Source organism: Homarus americanus, unplaced genomic scaffold (assembly GCF_018991925.1).
Source record: "Homarus americanus isolate GMGI-L3 unplaced genomic scaffold, GMGI_Hamer_2.0 scaffold40416, whole genome shotgun sequence".
Classification (NCBI taxonomy): Eukaryota; Metazoa; Arthropoda; class Malacostraca; order Decapoda; family Nephropidae; genus Homarus; species Homarus americanus.
The window spans coordinates 211,057-228,143 of record NW_024722914.1 but is presented as its reverse complement, the minus strand read 5'-3'; the positions used below and the strand labels follow the sequence as shown (position 1 = coordinate 228,143).

The 17,087-nt window shown below is 41.6% G+C and overlaps 1 protein-coding gene across 1 annotated transcript; it reads right to left on the bottom strand.

Annotated features, from left to right (window-relative positions):
• Positions 1–8,758: 8,758 nt before the first annotated feature.
• On the bottom strand, positions 8,759–16,521 carry LOC121863182. The gene is made up of 2 exons (XM_042361663.1): positions 16,433–16,521; positions 8,759–9,777 (listed from the first exon to the last, which is right to left on the bottom strand). Exon 2 carries the CDS (start codon positions 9,775–9,777, stop codon positions 9,037–9,039), a length of 741 nt encoding a protein of 246 aa, XP_042217597.1. The 5' UTR covers positions 16,433–16,521; the 3' UTR covers positions 8,759–9,036.
• Between the last annotated feature and the right edge of the window lie 566 nt (positions 16,522–17,087).

Here is a 17,087-nt window from a genome sequence, read left to right as displayed (position 1 = left end):
CTGGTAAGGACAACTGCCAGCCTATTCGTGTCATAGGTGCCACAGAGACTTTAAATTTTATTTTGTTTGTGTGCTTGCTCAAGGACTGAATCTGTGTTTATAATACACCACCCACAGGGAGATACAGTGTACACAGTGATAGTTCATAGTGTCATCAGTGACCGCTGAAGTTGTAAATAACTTAAAGTGAGCGCTCACTAGCAAGCAAGCTGGAAAGGCACCGTGCCAGCTGAAACCAAGTCGTGTCATAGGTGCCACAGAGACTTTAAATTTTATTTTATGTTGATTGTGTGCTTGCTCAAGGACTGAAACTGTGCCTACAATACACCATTCACAGGGAGATACAGGGTACGCAGTCGCAGACGACAACTCCATAGGCAACAGAGAGTAGCTAAGTACTTTTTTCTCTCTTTATTTTCTTTGAAATAGGTGTAGATCTATACACAGTCTACACCCCCCCCACAACAACAACAACCATGAGTTTGGTATGTGATTACTGCAGGGAGACGTCGGATATGGAGGATGCAGGCCTAACTAATGCAACGTCTAGGAAGTTACTAACTGCCGTAAAGCTTGATGGCTGTTGCTGGTATTGCCCTGGCTGCATAGTCAAGGTGAATGAAGCGATTGCAATCCATAAGGGAACGAGTTCTCTAGGGACGAAAATAGATGAAGCAGGAGCCCTGCTGGTTGACAAACTGGAGCAAGTTGAGAAAGAGATCCTTGCTAAGACTGAGGAAGTAGCTAATAGAATGGAGGTGGTTGCTAAGAGGAGCTATGCGGACGTATTAGGAGGGCCACGGGTGGGGGGGGCGGAGAGTAATGCAGAATCAGTACAGGTTCTACAGCAGATTGGGACTCTGAAAAAGTGTGTCGAAGAAATGAAAATTAACGGACCTACTGTTAGGGGAGAGGAGGAACACCAGGAACGGCTCCAGCGCAGGAACAATGTAATAGTTTTTGGAGTCCCAGAGAGCCAGGCAGAGGGAACTGTGAGTAAGGAAACACACGACAAGGTGCTGTTTCAAAATATTTGCACAGAGGTTCTGAAGATTCCAGCAACCCCTCAGGATGTGAGGAGACTGGGACAAAAGCAGGGGGCTAAGCCTCGCCCCCTCAGGATCACACTAGGGAGTGAGGAGGAAAAATGGCAAGTTATCCGGCAGGCAAAAAACTTAGCAAGGAGCGAGGCATTTCGAGATGTATTTATTCACCCAGACCGCACGGTAATGCAGAGGGAACAGCACAAGAAGCTCCTGCTGGACTTGAAGCAGAAGAGGGAGGAGTCGAGGAGGAACGGGGACAGGTGCACATGGGTTATACTCAGGGGGAGGGTAGTGGAAACAAGTGTGCCGACACAGGGCCAGGGGGCAGCAGTGCACCCTCCACCCACTCAACCCCCCACCCGGGAGGCGGCACCAGCTCAGCCTACCGGACAGGAGGGAACGAGCGCCGTGTAAACAATGACATTTTTAACCACACCCTGCAAAATACAGTGTACTTAGCAAATGCTGCAGCTTCTGAGAATGTGGGTGGAGCGGGTTTATTACTAAGAGCAGAGACGTTACCGAGAACAAATTCTGGCTTGAATGTCATGTACACTAATACCGACACGTTCCTGGATAAGAGGGAGGAGTTTGAAACACTACTAAGAGTACACCAACCAGATATTGTAGGAGTTGTAGAACTGTTGTACAAGAACAGGAGAATCGACCCAGAGGAATGTGAGTTCAGTATTGCTGGATATGACTCATTTACGAACCTAACTCAAGAATCCTGCAGGAGGGGTGTGGTTATCTACGCTAGGCAAGACCTTAGAGCCAGCCAGGCGAGGGTACAGGGAGAGGATGTCTTTGAAGAGTCCAAGTGGTGTAAAATTAAATTAAAGGGAGGGGACTTACTTATCGTCGGGTGTATCTACAGATCCCCGAACTGTGGCCCACTAAATCAAAGGAACTTAAGAACCTTAATAAACAATGCGGCGATGCTCAACCCCAGCCACCTCCTTATCATGGGGGACTTTAACTATGGCGACATCGACTGGAGAAACGAGTCAACCCCGAATGACTTGAATAATCCTGCTACTCTTTTTGTAGAAACTCTGAGAGATAATTTTCTGTTCCAACATGTGAGAGACCCGACACATTACAGAGGGGAGCAAACACCCAAGCCACTTGACCTCATCATAACAAACGAGGAGGGTATGGTGGCCAAACTGGAACACCTTGCCCCAGTTGGCACCAGTCACCATACAGTGTTGTCATTCAGATTTAACTGTTACCTAGTTCAAGATAAGGCCAGGCCAAGGTGCAAATATTACAAGGGAAATTACAATGGGATGAGGGAAGAGATGAGGGGTATCAACTGGCCTGACTTATTAAGGTACAAGAACGCAGACACTACGCTGAATATCATAACTAGTAAAATGACCCATTTGATCGATAAATATATACCCAAGACCAAACCCAGTGCTTCTAGGAATACGAGGGGATCCCTACACATGAACCATGCGGCGGTCGACAAAATTAAGAAGAAAACCCAGAAATTCAAGACGTGGGTTGGGTCAAACGATGAGCAAGACAGGAGGATGTATGCAAGAGCCAGAAACCAAGCAAAGATAGAGTGTAGGAGGGCTGAAAAGGAGTTCCAAAGGCTGGTTGCACGCGAGGTCAAGTCAAACCCAAAGGCGTTTTACCGCTATGCAAAGTCGAAATTGAAAACGCGAGTAGGAGTATCAGACCTGAGGCTTGAAGATGGTAGTTACGCAGATTCTGACCAGGATAAAGCTGAGGCATTGAACAGCTTCTTTTCCTCAGTGTTCACAAGAGAGGATGCAACTAACCTTCCTGCGTTTGAGGACAGACGGTTCGACACAGCACTGACCCACATTGTGTTCACAGAAGAGGGTATTAGAAATAAACTGTCCAGGCTAAAGGTCCATAAGAGTCCTGGACCTGACATGGTGCATCCTAGAGTGCTAAGGGAGCTGTGCAACGAGCTTGCAGAGCCCCTGAAGATTCTGTTTTGTAAATGCCTGGATGAACAAATGGTCCCCAGTGAATGGAAAGTGGCTTATGTGAGTCCTATCTTCAAGAAGGGCGATAGTCACTCCACGAACAACTATAGACCGGTGAGCCTGACCAGCATAATATGTAAAGTACTTGAGAGTATTATCAGAGATGCAGCGATGGAACATCTACTACGAAACAACCTTGTAAAAGATTGCCAACACGGTTTTATGCCGGGGCGCTCTTGCTTGACACAATTGCTCAAGGTATTGGATATTTGGACCCATATTCTAGAACGGGGTGGTAATATCGACAATATTTACCTAGATTTTGCCAAGGCTTTCGACAGTGTACCCCACGAAAGGCTGAAAATCAAACTGGAAGGGTACGGAATTCGGGGAAATGTCCTAGCGTGGATAGAAGACTTTCTACATGACCGCAAGCAATGTGTGGTGATTAATGGCACGAAATCGTCATCTGTACCTGTAACAAGTGGGGTACCGCAGGGTAGTGTATTGGGCCCGCTGTTGTTTGTTTGTTTCATAAATGATATGCCTGACGTTGTACACTCCTCCATACAAATGTTTGCCGATGACGCCAAGTTATTTCGGGAAATTAAGAACCAAGCGGACTGTGAAGAGCTGCAGAAGGACCTCTGTGGGCTCCAGGAATGGTCGAAGGAATGGCTGCTGAGATTCAATGTCACGAAGTGTAAGAGGATGCACCTGGGGCGTACCAACGGTAAGGAGGCGTACCATATGTCCCAACGGGATGAAGAAAATGTACTAGTTGAGACTGTGTGTGAGAAGGACCTAGGTGTGTATGTTGACAATGAGCTGAAGTTCTCGGGCCATTGTGAGAAGAAGGTAAATCAGGCAAATAAATTATTGGGTCTTATAAGAAGGTCGTTCAGATATCTAGACGGTCCGTCCCTCGTGACGATCTTCAGGAGTGAAGTGCTTCCCCATCTGGAGTACTGTCACCCCATCTGGTCCCCGAGATATGCTAGGGACTGTCAGTTGGTTGAAAATGTTCAAAGGAGGGCCACCAAGCTGGTGCCTGCACTTCGGCATCTCAGCTACCCTGCGAGATTGGAGCGCCTGAACTTGCCTAGCTTATACTACAGACGGGCAAGGGGGGACCTAGTTGAGGTTTATAAGCATCTCAGGGGGCACTACTCAGTTGAGTGTCCTTACTTGGAGCTGGCGGACGCTCGCCCCACAAGGGGTCACAGCTCAAGATTGAAGAAGCCGCAAGTCCGGAAAACCGTGAGGGCAAACTTTTTCGGAGTGAGGGTTGTAAACTCTTGGAACAATCTACCAGAAAGTGTTGTGACGGCACCGAGTGTGAGCTCTTTCAAGAGAAGACTTGACCAACACTGGAGCGGGTTCAGGTACATTCAGGAGCCGGTGCATGCCCAGTATTTGCCAACAGTGCGTGACAGAGACGTGACCGATCGCCCGGGCGGCTAGCGAGCCGACCTTTTGGTGAAGAATATAAAGGAAAAGAGTCGTGACCGATCGCCCAAGCGGCTAACAAGCCGATCAGTGGCGAAGAGGATAAAAGTAAAAGTAATTTATGAAGCAAACAAACAACAGCGGGTCCAATACACTGCCCTGTGGTACTCCGCTTGTGACAGGTACGCATGATGATTTCGTGCCATTAATCACCACACACTGCTTGCGGTCATGGAGAAAGTTTCTCTTGAACCGTTTGTTAATCATAGAGATTTTTCATTTATTTTCCTCTCAGTGTTACTTATTTTTAACATTCCCCCATAACACCACATTTCCAAAGCCTTTATCCTCTTTCTGTTGTCTGCTAAGTGTCCACACTTTTGACCCATCCAACAGTCCTTGGCTATATGAAACCTTTCAGCAGCCTTTAACTTAAATTTATGTTCATGCCCCTTTTCATTGGTTCTTTTAAATTATTAAATGTTTTTGCTTAAACTATTCTTGTTCATCTATGATCACATCTAATGTTACTTCACAAATACATAAAAGTATCCACTTGTTTAAGTTACCTGTTACCTTCCATAATTTTAATTTAAGATTTATTTCCAATTTGAAAACAACCAGCTTTAACACTTAGCCAATATTATTCACTTTTTCTCTGTTAACCCATTTTAGTAATGCCTCTTTACTATCCGTGATAAGAGCAGTGTCATCTGCATGACAGATATTACTTTACATTAAGAGTTTTATTCCTTCATTATCACTTAAGACTTCTCTCATTAAGAATTGTGAATGTTTATCACAAAATGTTAGAGATAGAACACAGCCTTGTCTTACTCCCTGTCTAACTCTGAACTAACCAGTAAGTTCATTATTTACTAACACTGCATAGTGTGAGTACCAGAAGTATTTATCTTATTTACCTGATGGCTACCCACTAAAGGTGGCCATGCCGAGGGAAGGAGGCTAGTGGCCTGTGTAGGATCTAAATAATTGGGTAGAGGCGAGTGGTAACACACAGTGGTCAGTCATTCCCCTCGTCAGACGTCTCTACTTTACTTTTATCCTCTTCACTACTGATCGGCTCAGTAGCCGCTTGGGCGATCGGTCATGTCTGTTACGTACTGTTATTACACGTTATCCTTTTCACCTCTGATCGGCTCGTTAGCCGCTTGGGCGATCGGCCACGTCTCTGTTATGCACTGTTGGCAAGTACTGGGCATGCACCGGCTCCTGAACCCAACCTATAAATGTGTGGGTTTAATAAGACGCCTCGTAGTGAACACCGAGTCTACCTGACAACACCTGGGGAGGACTTTCACTGTAATGCATTTGAGGTCTCGTATTTTGAGTGATGATTGCTGGGTGTGGGTGTGGTGGATGTGTGTGTTGGCGTGTGGGTGTGTGTAGGTGTGGGTGTGTGTGTGTGTGTGGTTGATGGGCGTGGTTAATGGATGCGGTTGGTGTATTGTGATGGTAGGTGTGGCTGATATGTAGTTGTGTGGATGTGTTGTAGATGTGAATAGACATGTGGATAACAGAGGCGGTTCAGAGACGCGACGGTAGTTTTATGGTGTGACTGTATATAGATAAAGACAAGTGATCGTGGGTTCTTCGTGCCCAGTTGGCTATATAGTTCGACAAAACAGTAATGGAGGGAATATTTGGAGAAGTGCGCTCACGCCTGTGTTTAACGTCGGGGCACTTGCAATGATCACTTGTTAATAAATCGGTTTCCTGCGAACGACAGTCAAACAGTAATAAAAATACACAACTACATGTAAATATTTTATTTTTTCTGTAGCTATATCGGTCTTATACAAATAATTTCCTATAGTATATTAGAGATAGATAATCATGGTCGTGGTTGTTATAATCATGGTCGTGGGTGTTATAATCGTGGTCGTGGTTGATATAATCATGGTCGTGGTTATTTTAATCACGGTCGTGGTTGTTATAATCATGGTCGTGGTCGTTATAGTCATGGTCGTGGTTGTTATAATCATAGTCGTAGTTGTTATAATCATGGTCGTGTTTATTTTAATCATGGTCGTGGTTGTTATAATCATAGTCGTGGTTGTTATAATCATGGTCGTGGTTGTTATAATCATGGTCGTGGTTGTTATAATCTTGGTCGTGGTTGTTATAATCATGGTCGTGGTTGTTATAATCTTGGTCGTGGTTGTTATAATCATAGTCGTGGTTGTTATAATCATGGTCGTGGTTGTTATAATCATGGTCGTGGTTATTATAATCATGGTCGTGGTTGTTATAATCTTGGTCGTGGTTGTTATAATCATGGTCGTGGTTCTTACAATCATGGTCCTGTTTGTTATAATCATGGTCGTAGTTGTTATAATCGTGGTCGTGGTTGTTGTAATCGTGGTCGTGGTTGCTATAATCATGGTCCTGGTTGTTATAATCATGGTCGTGGTTATTATAACCATGGTCGTGGTTGTTTTAATCATGGTCGTGGTCGTTTTAATCATAGTCGTGGTTGTTATAATCATGGTCGTGGTTGTTATAATCATGGTCGTGGTTGTTATAATCTTGGTCGTGGTTGTTATAATCATGGTCGTGGTTGTTATAATCTTGGTCGTGGTTGTTATAATCATAGTCGTGGTTGTTATAATCATGGTCGTGGTTGTTATAATCATGGTCGTTTTATAATCATGGTCGTGGTTGTTATAATCTTGGTCGTGGTTGTTCATGGTCGTGGTTCTTACAATCATGGTCCTGTTTGTTATAATCATGGTCGTAGTTGTTATAATCGTGGTCGTGGTTGTTGTAATCGTGGTCGTGGTTGCTATAATCATGGTCCTGGTTGTTATAATCATGGTCGTGGTTATTATTACCATGGTCGTGGTTGTTTTAATCATGGTCGTGGTCGTTTTAATCATGGTCGTGGTTGTTTTAATTGGTATTGATGACAGTCAGTTCACAGTCGGTATATTCTTGGACCTCTCTAAAGCCTTCGATACTGTCGACCATACCATCCTCCTTTCAAAGCTTGAACATTACGGCGTTAGGAGCCTGTCCCACAATTGGTTTACCTCATATCTGTCCAACAGGATGCAGTATGTCCGTTATAATAACCACCAATCTGACTCCTCGCCAATCTTGTATGGAGTCCCCCAAGGTTCAATTCTCGGTCCAGTACTGTTTTTGTTGTATATAAACGACATAGTCCAATAGTCCATGCTAGCTCACTCATAAAATACAACTTATTTGCAGACGATAGTAATCTCTATGCCAGCAACTCAGACCTCCATTCTTTGATGAGAACTATGAACACTGAATTAACTAAAGTCGGGACCTAGGTAATACGTAGCCTAATAAACTAACCCTAAATCTTGAGAAAACCCACTACACGATCTTTCACAGAAGAAAAAACTTACCTCCAGACTTGAACCCCCTGTACCTTGGTAATACAGTCCTCAAACGCGACAAAATACTAAATTCCTCGGAGTTATCGTTGATGAGAAACTTAACTGGAGAAACCACATACAAGCCATTCACAGTAAAATGAATAAACAGTGCGGTATCATGTATCACACTCGACAGTCACTCACTCTCACAGCAATGAAAGAAATCTATCATGATCTTGTTTACCAACACCTGATACACACTATGGGGGGCCTCTGGCTCTTCAAAAACACAATCTCTGGTTACTGCACAAAAGAGAGTTGTACGGACAATGACCTACTTGAAAAAGACAGATCACACAAACGAAAAATTTGATATATTGAAATTTTTAAAATTCGAAGATATTAACACCTACTGCTGTGCCCTCTTTGTTTACAAATCTATCAATCACTTGCTTGACAATAATTACTTCCAGTTCCGGAATAATCAGAGATACAACTTAAGGCACGTTGATCTTCTGAGGAAGGCCAATTCACTTTTATGTTTTTTACCAGTATGTTTTATAAGGAATAACGTTGATCTTCTGAGGAAGGCCAATTCTGAGGAAGGCCTAGTCCACTCTGCCCGCTACCTAACGGGCTACATACTGCCCAGAGGGGGTCTGGTGGCAGCAGCCCTTAAAATTTAGACTATAGTTAAGTTTTCCCCTTAGAATTAGTGACCCCAGATCTGGCAGTATAGCATCTATTGGTGACCTGTTATGTTAGCTTCTCTGTTACGAACTGTTGGCAATTACTGGGCATGTACTGGTTCTTGAATGTACTGTACGTAGGATCAAGTGTATACATACCGTAAACACAAATGATTCCATTACGACTTTAGTGATATACTTCCCAGGCCTCCCAAAGGTAAAAATGAAAACACTCCTTTATTATAAATAGGGCTTTACTTAACATATATTTACACAAGTGATATAAAAAAAATGGGCGACTTAAAATTATTTACAGCGGACCGGTGTTGTGGTCCGGGTGTGGCCCGGATGGGCGGTCCGGGCCACACAGGAGTACCCGCCATAGATCCCCACAGGTGTTGGTGGCGGCCCACAGGCGACTGCTTATATCACCATGTGGGCCGCGGGGGGTGTCTAGGCAGGCCGGGCGGCGGGCGTACAGCAGATGTCCGGGGCTGGGGGCGTGGCAGCGACACTAGTAGCCGTAGCCGTACATCATGGTGGAGCACTTGGTGACGGTGTGGTACTCGGGTACCGTGTTGTAGACCGTCATGGTGACATACTGGTGTACGGACTCGGTGACTGTGTTGTAGACGTACTCATGCTTGACCTCGGTCTCGTACTGGGTGACGTAGTATGGGTTGGTGACGGTCATAGTGACGTATTGCTGCTGGACTTTAGTCTGGGTGACGTAGTAACCCTTGGTCTCGTAGCCGGTGTTGGTGACGGTATTGGTCATGGGGTAGCTCTGAGTTTCGGTACGGGTCACATACACTGCCGTGGTCTCCGTGAAGTACTGCTTGGCTGTGTTGTAGCCATAGGCAGACTCAGTCATGTAGACGGGCACGGTGACCATCTTTGTATCATAGAGGATCTTGGTCTCCGTGTAGATGTTAGGTTCAGCATAGGCAGTCATTGTGGAGTACTGGATGATAGTCTTTGGGTAGACCAGGGTCTCCGTGATGTAGGCGTATTCAGTGGTGGCCACCTTCTTCACCACCGAGGCGTAGTGACCCTCAGTGTCCTGCACATCCTTCGTCATCGTCTTGGTCACATACTTAGGGTAGCAAGCTTGCTCCTTGGGTGGTGGGCCATAGGAGGGGGAGATGGGTGCCACTTTGATGTACCCACCACCGGATGGCGCGCCGTAATCTGGCAGGCCAGTCACCGTCCACGCCAGAGCCATCACCACGCCCAGCACAGCTGTCCCGAACATCTGCAACAATAACAATACAGATTTTACTCCACTGATGCATTGGTATACAGTACTCCTATGGCAGGATAACTTAGGTCCAGATCCTCAAAGGTTCCAGTGAAACAATATTCCTGGTAATTGAAGATATAAAAATCTATCTCATCAGTTAACTTTAACTAAAGCACAAAATCAACGTCCAAAAACAAATTAAAAATGTTATTGAGACCCTGCCTTAACGATACCAGTTGGGAGACAAAATTAAACAAATTCCGTATGGGGAGTGAAACTAAACTCATATCTTGACCACCGTCTTAATGTCGTAGCTTAATTTAGAGAGTCGGTCATCTATGTTCCAGAATCCTTCCGAGAGGAAGAACAAGTGAAATACTGTAAAAACCTTAAAAATATGAGCTGGCTATTAAACTTCAAGTCGATAACTCTTAAACGACAAGTCCAGAAAAAAGCCATCATCTGTTTTTTGTAGACACTAAGTGTGTGAACCCCTTCACTCTAACGCCATCCCTTTCTCCTCTTGCTAGCCCCAGGTCCTCCCCTTCCATCCCTCCCGTCACGTGGCTCTAATGGAAGTGAAAGTGGCAATTACCCCCCCCCCCCCAACCCCAACCCACCTGGGGTGGGGGTGGGAGTATCGGAGCTGGCGTGTTGTAATCAACTACAGTACGACACTAAGTAGAGAAGAAAAAGCATTACCTGGAAACATCAAATCTCTGAACTTCCTTCTTGCTGTGATGTAAATAAACCATCGTCATCATTAATTTTATATTGCTTCGTAAAATATTAATTAAGAGCAGCATTTTTGTATGAACGCGTTTTTTTCCTTTGATCAGTCAATTCAAGATAATTATAACGTCTACAATAAAACAAGTTACTACACTACCACAACAACTGAAGTGGTGGTGTTGGAGTGAGAGCTGTGGTTGTTGTGGGTGTGACAGGCACAAGCGGTTCAAGATGGTACGGCGAGAATAAATTTCCAAGTGAAACTCGACAACATCCGGGGTGAAAGCCCCCACTAGCCAGCGAGATCCAGCCTGCACGCTGCGCCGCCTGGGTTTGTTGCGACTGGAACATGCCATAATTCCGACCCACTCTCACTAGTCTCTCTACTAAAAAAAAAAGTAAATAAATAAAAATAAAAAATATATAAAAAAGGACTACAACTACTAAGGCACTACAATATTAATAAATCGCGTGAGGTAAAACGAACTTTCTACATTCTCTTCTGTTGATACCTAGATCGAGACGTTCACGCGGGATTGTGGCGGTGAGATCTTGATAATAATAACGCGTTCTCAATATACGGTATTTTGTACTTTCACATTTGAGTAGAAAAAGTACAAATATGAAAAACATTTCACTCAAATATGTTTTTAACCGTTATTTGCACTAATAAACAAGTAAGAGTATCAGCTCTGCTATTTAATGGTTATGATAACTTTGTAAGAAACTGGGATGATATATTCACTTCGCTGTAGATTATGACGTATTTAAGTTAGATAAAGTAGACACAATCATGCATTGAATAACAGTCCTTCACATTTAATAATTAACATGCACGAAATTTATTACGTTCTCTTTTGCCTATACAGCATTGGGAGACATTCTCTCACGTACTGAACTCTACTTTATACAAAAATAATAATATTGAACAATACCAAAAAACATGTTATTGCAGTACAATTAATTTTATTATCAGGTTTAAGTGACTGACTATATAAGTAACATGTACAGTACACACAAGAAGTGATCCGCCTGGGTCGTTCTCCTTTATGTCTCTTGGTTGAACGGCGTCGTCAAGGCTGTAATTACAAATTTACTTTCTAATCCCTCGGCCGTAATGCCTGGTGGCGAGGATCGTTCCCAACCCATAACAGATGGCTGCCTCATGTGACTTGGTTCTGCGCGTATGTTATTCGAATACTAAGCAGGTGTAATGATGTACCTTGATACCTTTATGGAGTTAGTACGTTCACAGTTGACGAGGTCTGGGAGGAATTGACATTATTTTGGCATGAAGGTTGTAAATCTAAGGAAACAGCCACTGATGGTGTAATTATTGCAAAATAACAAAAACAAATTATTTGAAAATAAACTCAACTAATTTACACACTAATTAGTTATTAGTGCCTGTATAGGATCACATGATTATGAACAGCCTTGAAGGCATTGTATAATTTTGAAAATTAATTTCCGAATCTAGATACTAAGAGGAGAAATTTGAACCATACTTCTGTTATAAAACCCAATTCAACTTACACTTTTATGATATCTATATTAGGTCTGACTATTATACACATACCACACATTATACAAAATGTAGCAAATTTCAGCTGGACTAAAACCACGATAATATAAATATAATAAAGTACAGTATCAGAAAATGAGGTTAGCTGTAGCAAGGTTAGGTTGTCTCCGAGTGGGGTTCAAGGTTCGGTACTGCGTTTTAGACTTGCAGTATGACGGCGCGGTGAACCTTGACATGGCCTTGGTAAACCCGTCACATCTGCCCCGATCTCTCTTCCTCACCGAACAACCTTACTTTCACTGCCTTTCTTGCTCCACCTTTCTCCGTCACGCGCACTTTCTCTTCCTCTCACCATAAAGGAGATTGTCATCATTCTCTGCATTCTTTTTTTGGTGTAAGTGTTCACCCCCTCAAAATGGTTCCTTGTTCAGTTATACAATGCACATACTGTACAGGAGATAACAATATGAACTTTGTACGAAAAACAAACAAGTTTTATTTCCGTTATATAAAAATATTTTCAACTTTTTCGCCATGTTTGCTTTGACTGTCGCAAGTTTTTCACCGTCTAACAAATCAGACGCTAATGGATATCAGTTTATGTGGTGGTAACAGGGGACCAGCTTAACCACTGACTGAAATTGTCTCGATTCAATAATTTCCAGTTATTGTAATTTGTACGTCATCATAGTTGTTTAATTCAAAATAAATTTACAATATATATTATTATATGAAAGGCGAGCACATACAGTACAGTATTTGTTCAGCATCCCGGAAGGAGGGGCACCGAGTCTAATTTCAGTTTAATATTAGTGTATTAATAATAATAATAATAATAATAATAATAATAATAATAATAATAATAATAATAATAATAATAATAATAATAATAATAATAATAATAATAATAATAATAATAATAATAATATTATTATTATTATTATTATTATTATTATTATTATTATTATTATTATTATTATTATTATTATTATTGTTATTATTGTGTTGTTAGTGTTGTTGTTTTGCGTCAGTTTTGTTATATCTCAATGAAACAGACTTCTCATCACTGGTATTGGCTGTCACCAATATACCTTGAATGATACCTAATGCTGGTCTTGAATATAATGACGTAAAATGCATATTACCAGTAGAAGGAATATATATCAATATGGAATGTGAAACTATGAGGTGCAGGTGAAGAACCAAGCGGACTAACTTTCTGCTACGTCGTGATGGTGACTGGTGCTGCAACCTATTTATGTGTTTATCATAATCTCAGGGTCTCCAGAACTCTAAGGTATGGAATAATTATATCGACGCTGTACATATGGAGGAGTACTTGTGTGTGATACTGCTGTTCCTGTGGTAAAAAGATGATGGCCAGGTAGAAAGTGCGGGCGTGTATTAAACTTTGGAATATTTGCTATTATCTTTCCCTACCAGGTTAGAACGCCGGAAAAGTTGTGACAGCTGAGAAAGAAATTTTGCAGAGACACACAATTGAGAGAGAGTAACCAAACTGCTTGGATGACAATGTGTCGGCGGAGGACAGCCTGGGGTGTCACTATGTATACCACTGCCACCAACACCCACGCCTGACACTCACCTCCAGGCAGGAAATAACTACTAACATTACCTCCATGTGAACAATCTAGTGTGTGTGTGTCGGGTTGAACTACCTAAGGGATTGAGGTCAGCATATCCAAATATCCAAATTAATGTATGAATGTTTCAGTACATATGTTTGTATGTCTTGGATAAGTTAGATATACCGATATTTATTCAGGATATATAGGTACAGTTAAAGTAGAGTATAGGCATGTAAAAAATTACGAACAGGAATCGATTCAACTAAAGCTACTCCAAGAAAGCCCACCAAATGTTTATATATATTGAGGCCCTTAAATAAGTTTAAAATTGTACCTATTCCTGGTTATTATACCGAGCTGTTTAATTTACTTTGTTGTGACAATTTGCGGAATAACACTATAACTGTAAACGAAATTAAACCTAGAAGTTTAAGATGTTTGTGTATTGTTGGAGAATGTGGTGACGTTTGTAGCGAAGTTATATTTTAACTTTTCTTTTCCTTAACTGTTCAAATATGAACAATTATACGTTATTGTTATTTTAAAATATTAAATTACCATATTTCAACCAGCTTTATATCGGGAATCAATTATTGTTATTAATATGCATTACATCGGGGGATGTTTTGCCAAATTAAAACATAACCTTAGTATTATTAACAATATTATTAAGACATCGTGCTGGAATAGTGTTCATATTTGGTAATAAACGTACCTGTACCTGTACCTGGAATTATAAAATCGGTTGAATCTATGTAAGGCTGTTTAATCGCTGAATGAACGAGCGAGAAAGGACACGAAAGAGAAGAGAGAAGAAGCAAGACATTAATAAGAGTAGTGCCGGTTATGATGTACAACCCTGGTCTAGCTTGACATAACCTAACCTGACTTGACATGATTATACCTGTGCTAACCTGAACTTTCATGATGAAATTTGCTCTGACCTAACAAGACTTGATTGCATCTGACCTGACCTAACCTGATCCTGAAACGAAACAAAGTAACTTCTTTATTAATAATACAACTATTAGACCAGGACAAACCATTTCAGCCACGAAGACCTTAACAACGCCTGGCCGTTGTCTGTGCGCTGTTTTAACTTGGCACTTAACTAGTAGAATCCTCCATTGAGGCAGAATGGAAGGGACTCTAACTTAGCCTAATATAACCCCCTATAACTTAATTTAACTTAACTCCCTAAAAGCCTAACTTAATTCACATTAACCCCCCCTAATAACCTAACCTAACACCTTAACCTAATCTAAATCCAAAAATGTTGAGGGTGAAAGACTCCTAACCTAACCCAGGTGACCTAAACTAATGCACGTTAACTCAGGTAAACTCGGCGGCTTAACCAGGTCAAGGTGGTGGCACTCTGGCCTGGTGCCCTCCTCGTCATCGTTGATCATTGGACGTGTGCCAGAGTGAACCACTCGGACCAACGCCAGGGGAAAGTAACTGGGTGAAAAGCTAACTGCCTTCTCTCTTTATGTCTTTTTTTTACTTTTCTATTTGCTTTCTTTTACTCTGCCAGTCTTCTTACTCTCCTTTTCTCTATTTCCTCTGCTGTCTCCACTCCACTTCTCTCTAATTTTCTTTCTTCGTCTCTTCTCTTTCTCTTTGCTTCCATCTTTCCTCTCTTTATCATTACCACTTTGTCTGGATCTCTCTGTCAACTTCATCCTCCCATTCTCTGTCTCGCACTCTCTTCTCTCGAATTTTTCATCATGTCTCCCTTCTCCGTTTTCTGTACTCCTGGCTTTCTTTCTAACCCATTTTTTTCATTTTGTCTCTCATTCTCTTTGCTCCTATCTTTGTAAACCATTTCATCTCACTTCGTATCTCTTTGTTCTACTAGGGTACACGTGGACAGCTGTATGTATGTACTGAAGTACACACCAAACGGCAACCTGTGGCGTAATGGTCAGCTCGCCTCGCAAACTAGTGGACCCGGGTTCGACTGGGCACGGTGAAACTATGGATGTGTAAGTTTTTTTACGCCATTTACCATTATCTATCCAGCAGTAATTGAAAGTGGATCGATTTGCGGATCGTGTTCCGGGTTAATGGTTAGCCAGTGCAGCTGGCGAAGTCTTCTCAGACTATTCCTTGACACTGTCATGCAATTGTTGAGTTGGCGACAGCTTCTACACCCTAAACAAATTCACGCCTATAGGTGGCCCTTGAGCCGGCCATCCTCGTACACGAGGGGCAACTATTATGTATGTATGTAGGCTATGATGTATGTATGTATGTAGGCTATGATGTATGTATGTATGTAGGCTATAATGTATGTATGCACAGTATGCTCACATCTGAAAGTATTGAACTCTTTTGTTTACTTATGTTGAGAGTTCACTTCTATTCTGTAGCGAAATACGTTTTTAAGTAAAAATTATACATAAATATATCATTAACAATAATTAAATTAATAAAATCAATTTTACGGCAAAGGAGAAGTGCACTAACCCAAATCTTTCCAAAGATTCCTACGACAATACAATATTGGTGGACTCAGAAAACAGTCATCATGTCATCTTTGTATAATGAAACCGAGGAAAAGTTTTACGAGCGGGCTTATGAAAATTATATATATATATATATATATATATATATATATATATATATATATATATATATATATATATATATATATATATATATATATATATATATATATATATATATATATATATATATATATCACTTACCAAATACGATGAAACATGTGATTAGATAATATTTTTGGATAATGTTGAATGATAAAATATGAATCCTCATTTTATAACCAATAACATCAAAAGAAACACGATATATTCACCTCTGCTGTACTTGTGCCCGTCCGTAAACTAAATAAACTTCTCCAAAACTATGAACAGAATGTTCAGCCCGCCGCTTATATACCTTCTGTGAGTCGAATTCCTTAGATGACAGCGCGGGATCCTCAGTCGCCAATGTCAAAGCTGTTTTTCTTTCCTCCTTTAACTGAAACAGCATATGAATATTTTTGTCAGTCCCTAGAAAATTTCTTGCATAAATTGTCATTTGTATGGTATAGTTTTAGCATCAAGTTGTAAATGAATTAAATGTTGATAAAGGTATAACTGGCAGCGAGCGTCGTAAGTGCCGGGAGGGAAGGGAAAGTTGAGTGTTGCGACTGGTGGTGGAGAGATTCACTCATGAAAACCATACGCTCAGTTATGCTGCTGCGCTGTATTTTTCTTATGTCCTATTATTTGGAACACTAATGTAAATAATCCGTTCTTTCACCTGGCTGGTATACTGGAAGTGTCTAGATTGTTTATGTGTTGTTTTTTCGCACTCGTCCTGATATCTGGAACACCAAACTGAAATGAGTGTCTCCTGGTATATGGAACACTATCATACTGTTTGGAAGTTTTGGTGAGGACAACACTAGCCATTTTTAATTGGATTGTAAATAAAAATACTCTTCCCTAAACGGAATTTAATGATAT

Coding starts and splice junctions, on each gene's coding strand:
- LOC121863182 (XM_042361663.1), bottom strand. CDS start 9,777: ATGTTCGGGACAGCTGTGCTGGGCGTGGTGATGGCTCTGGCGTGGACG.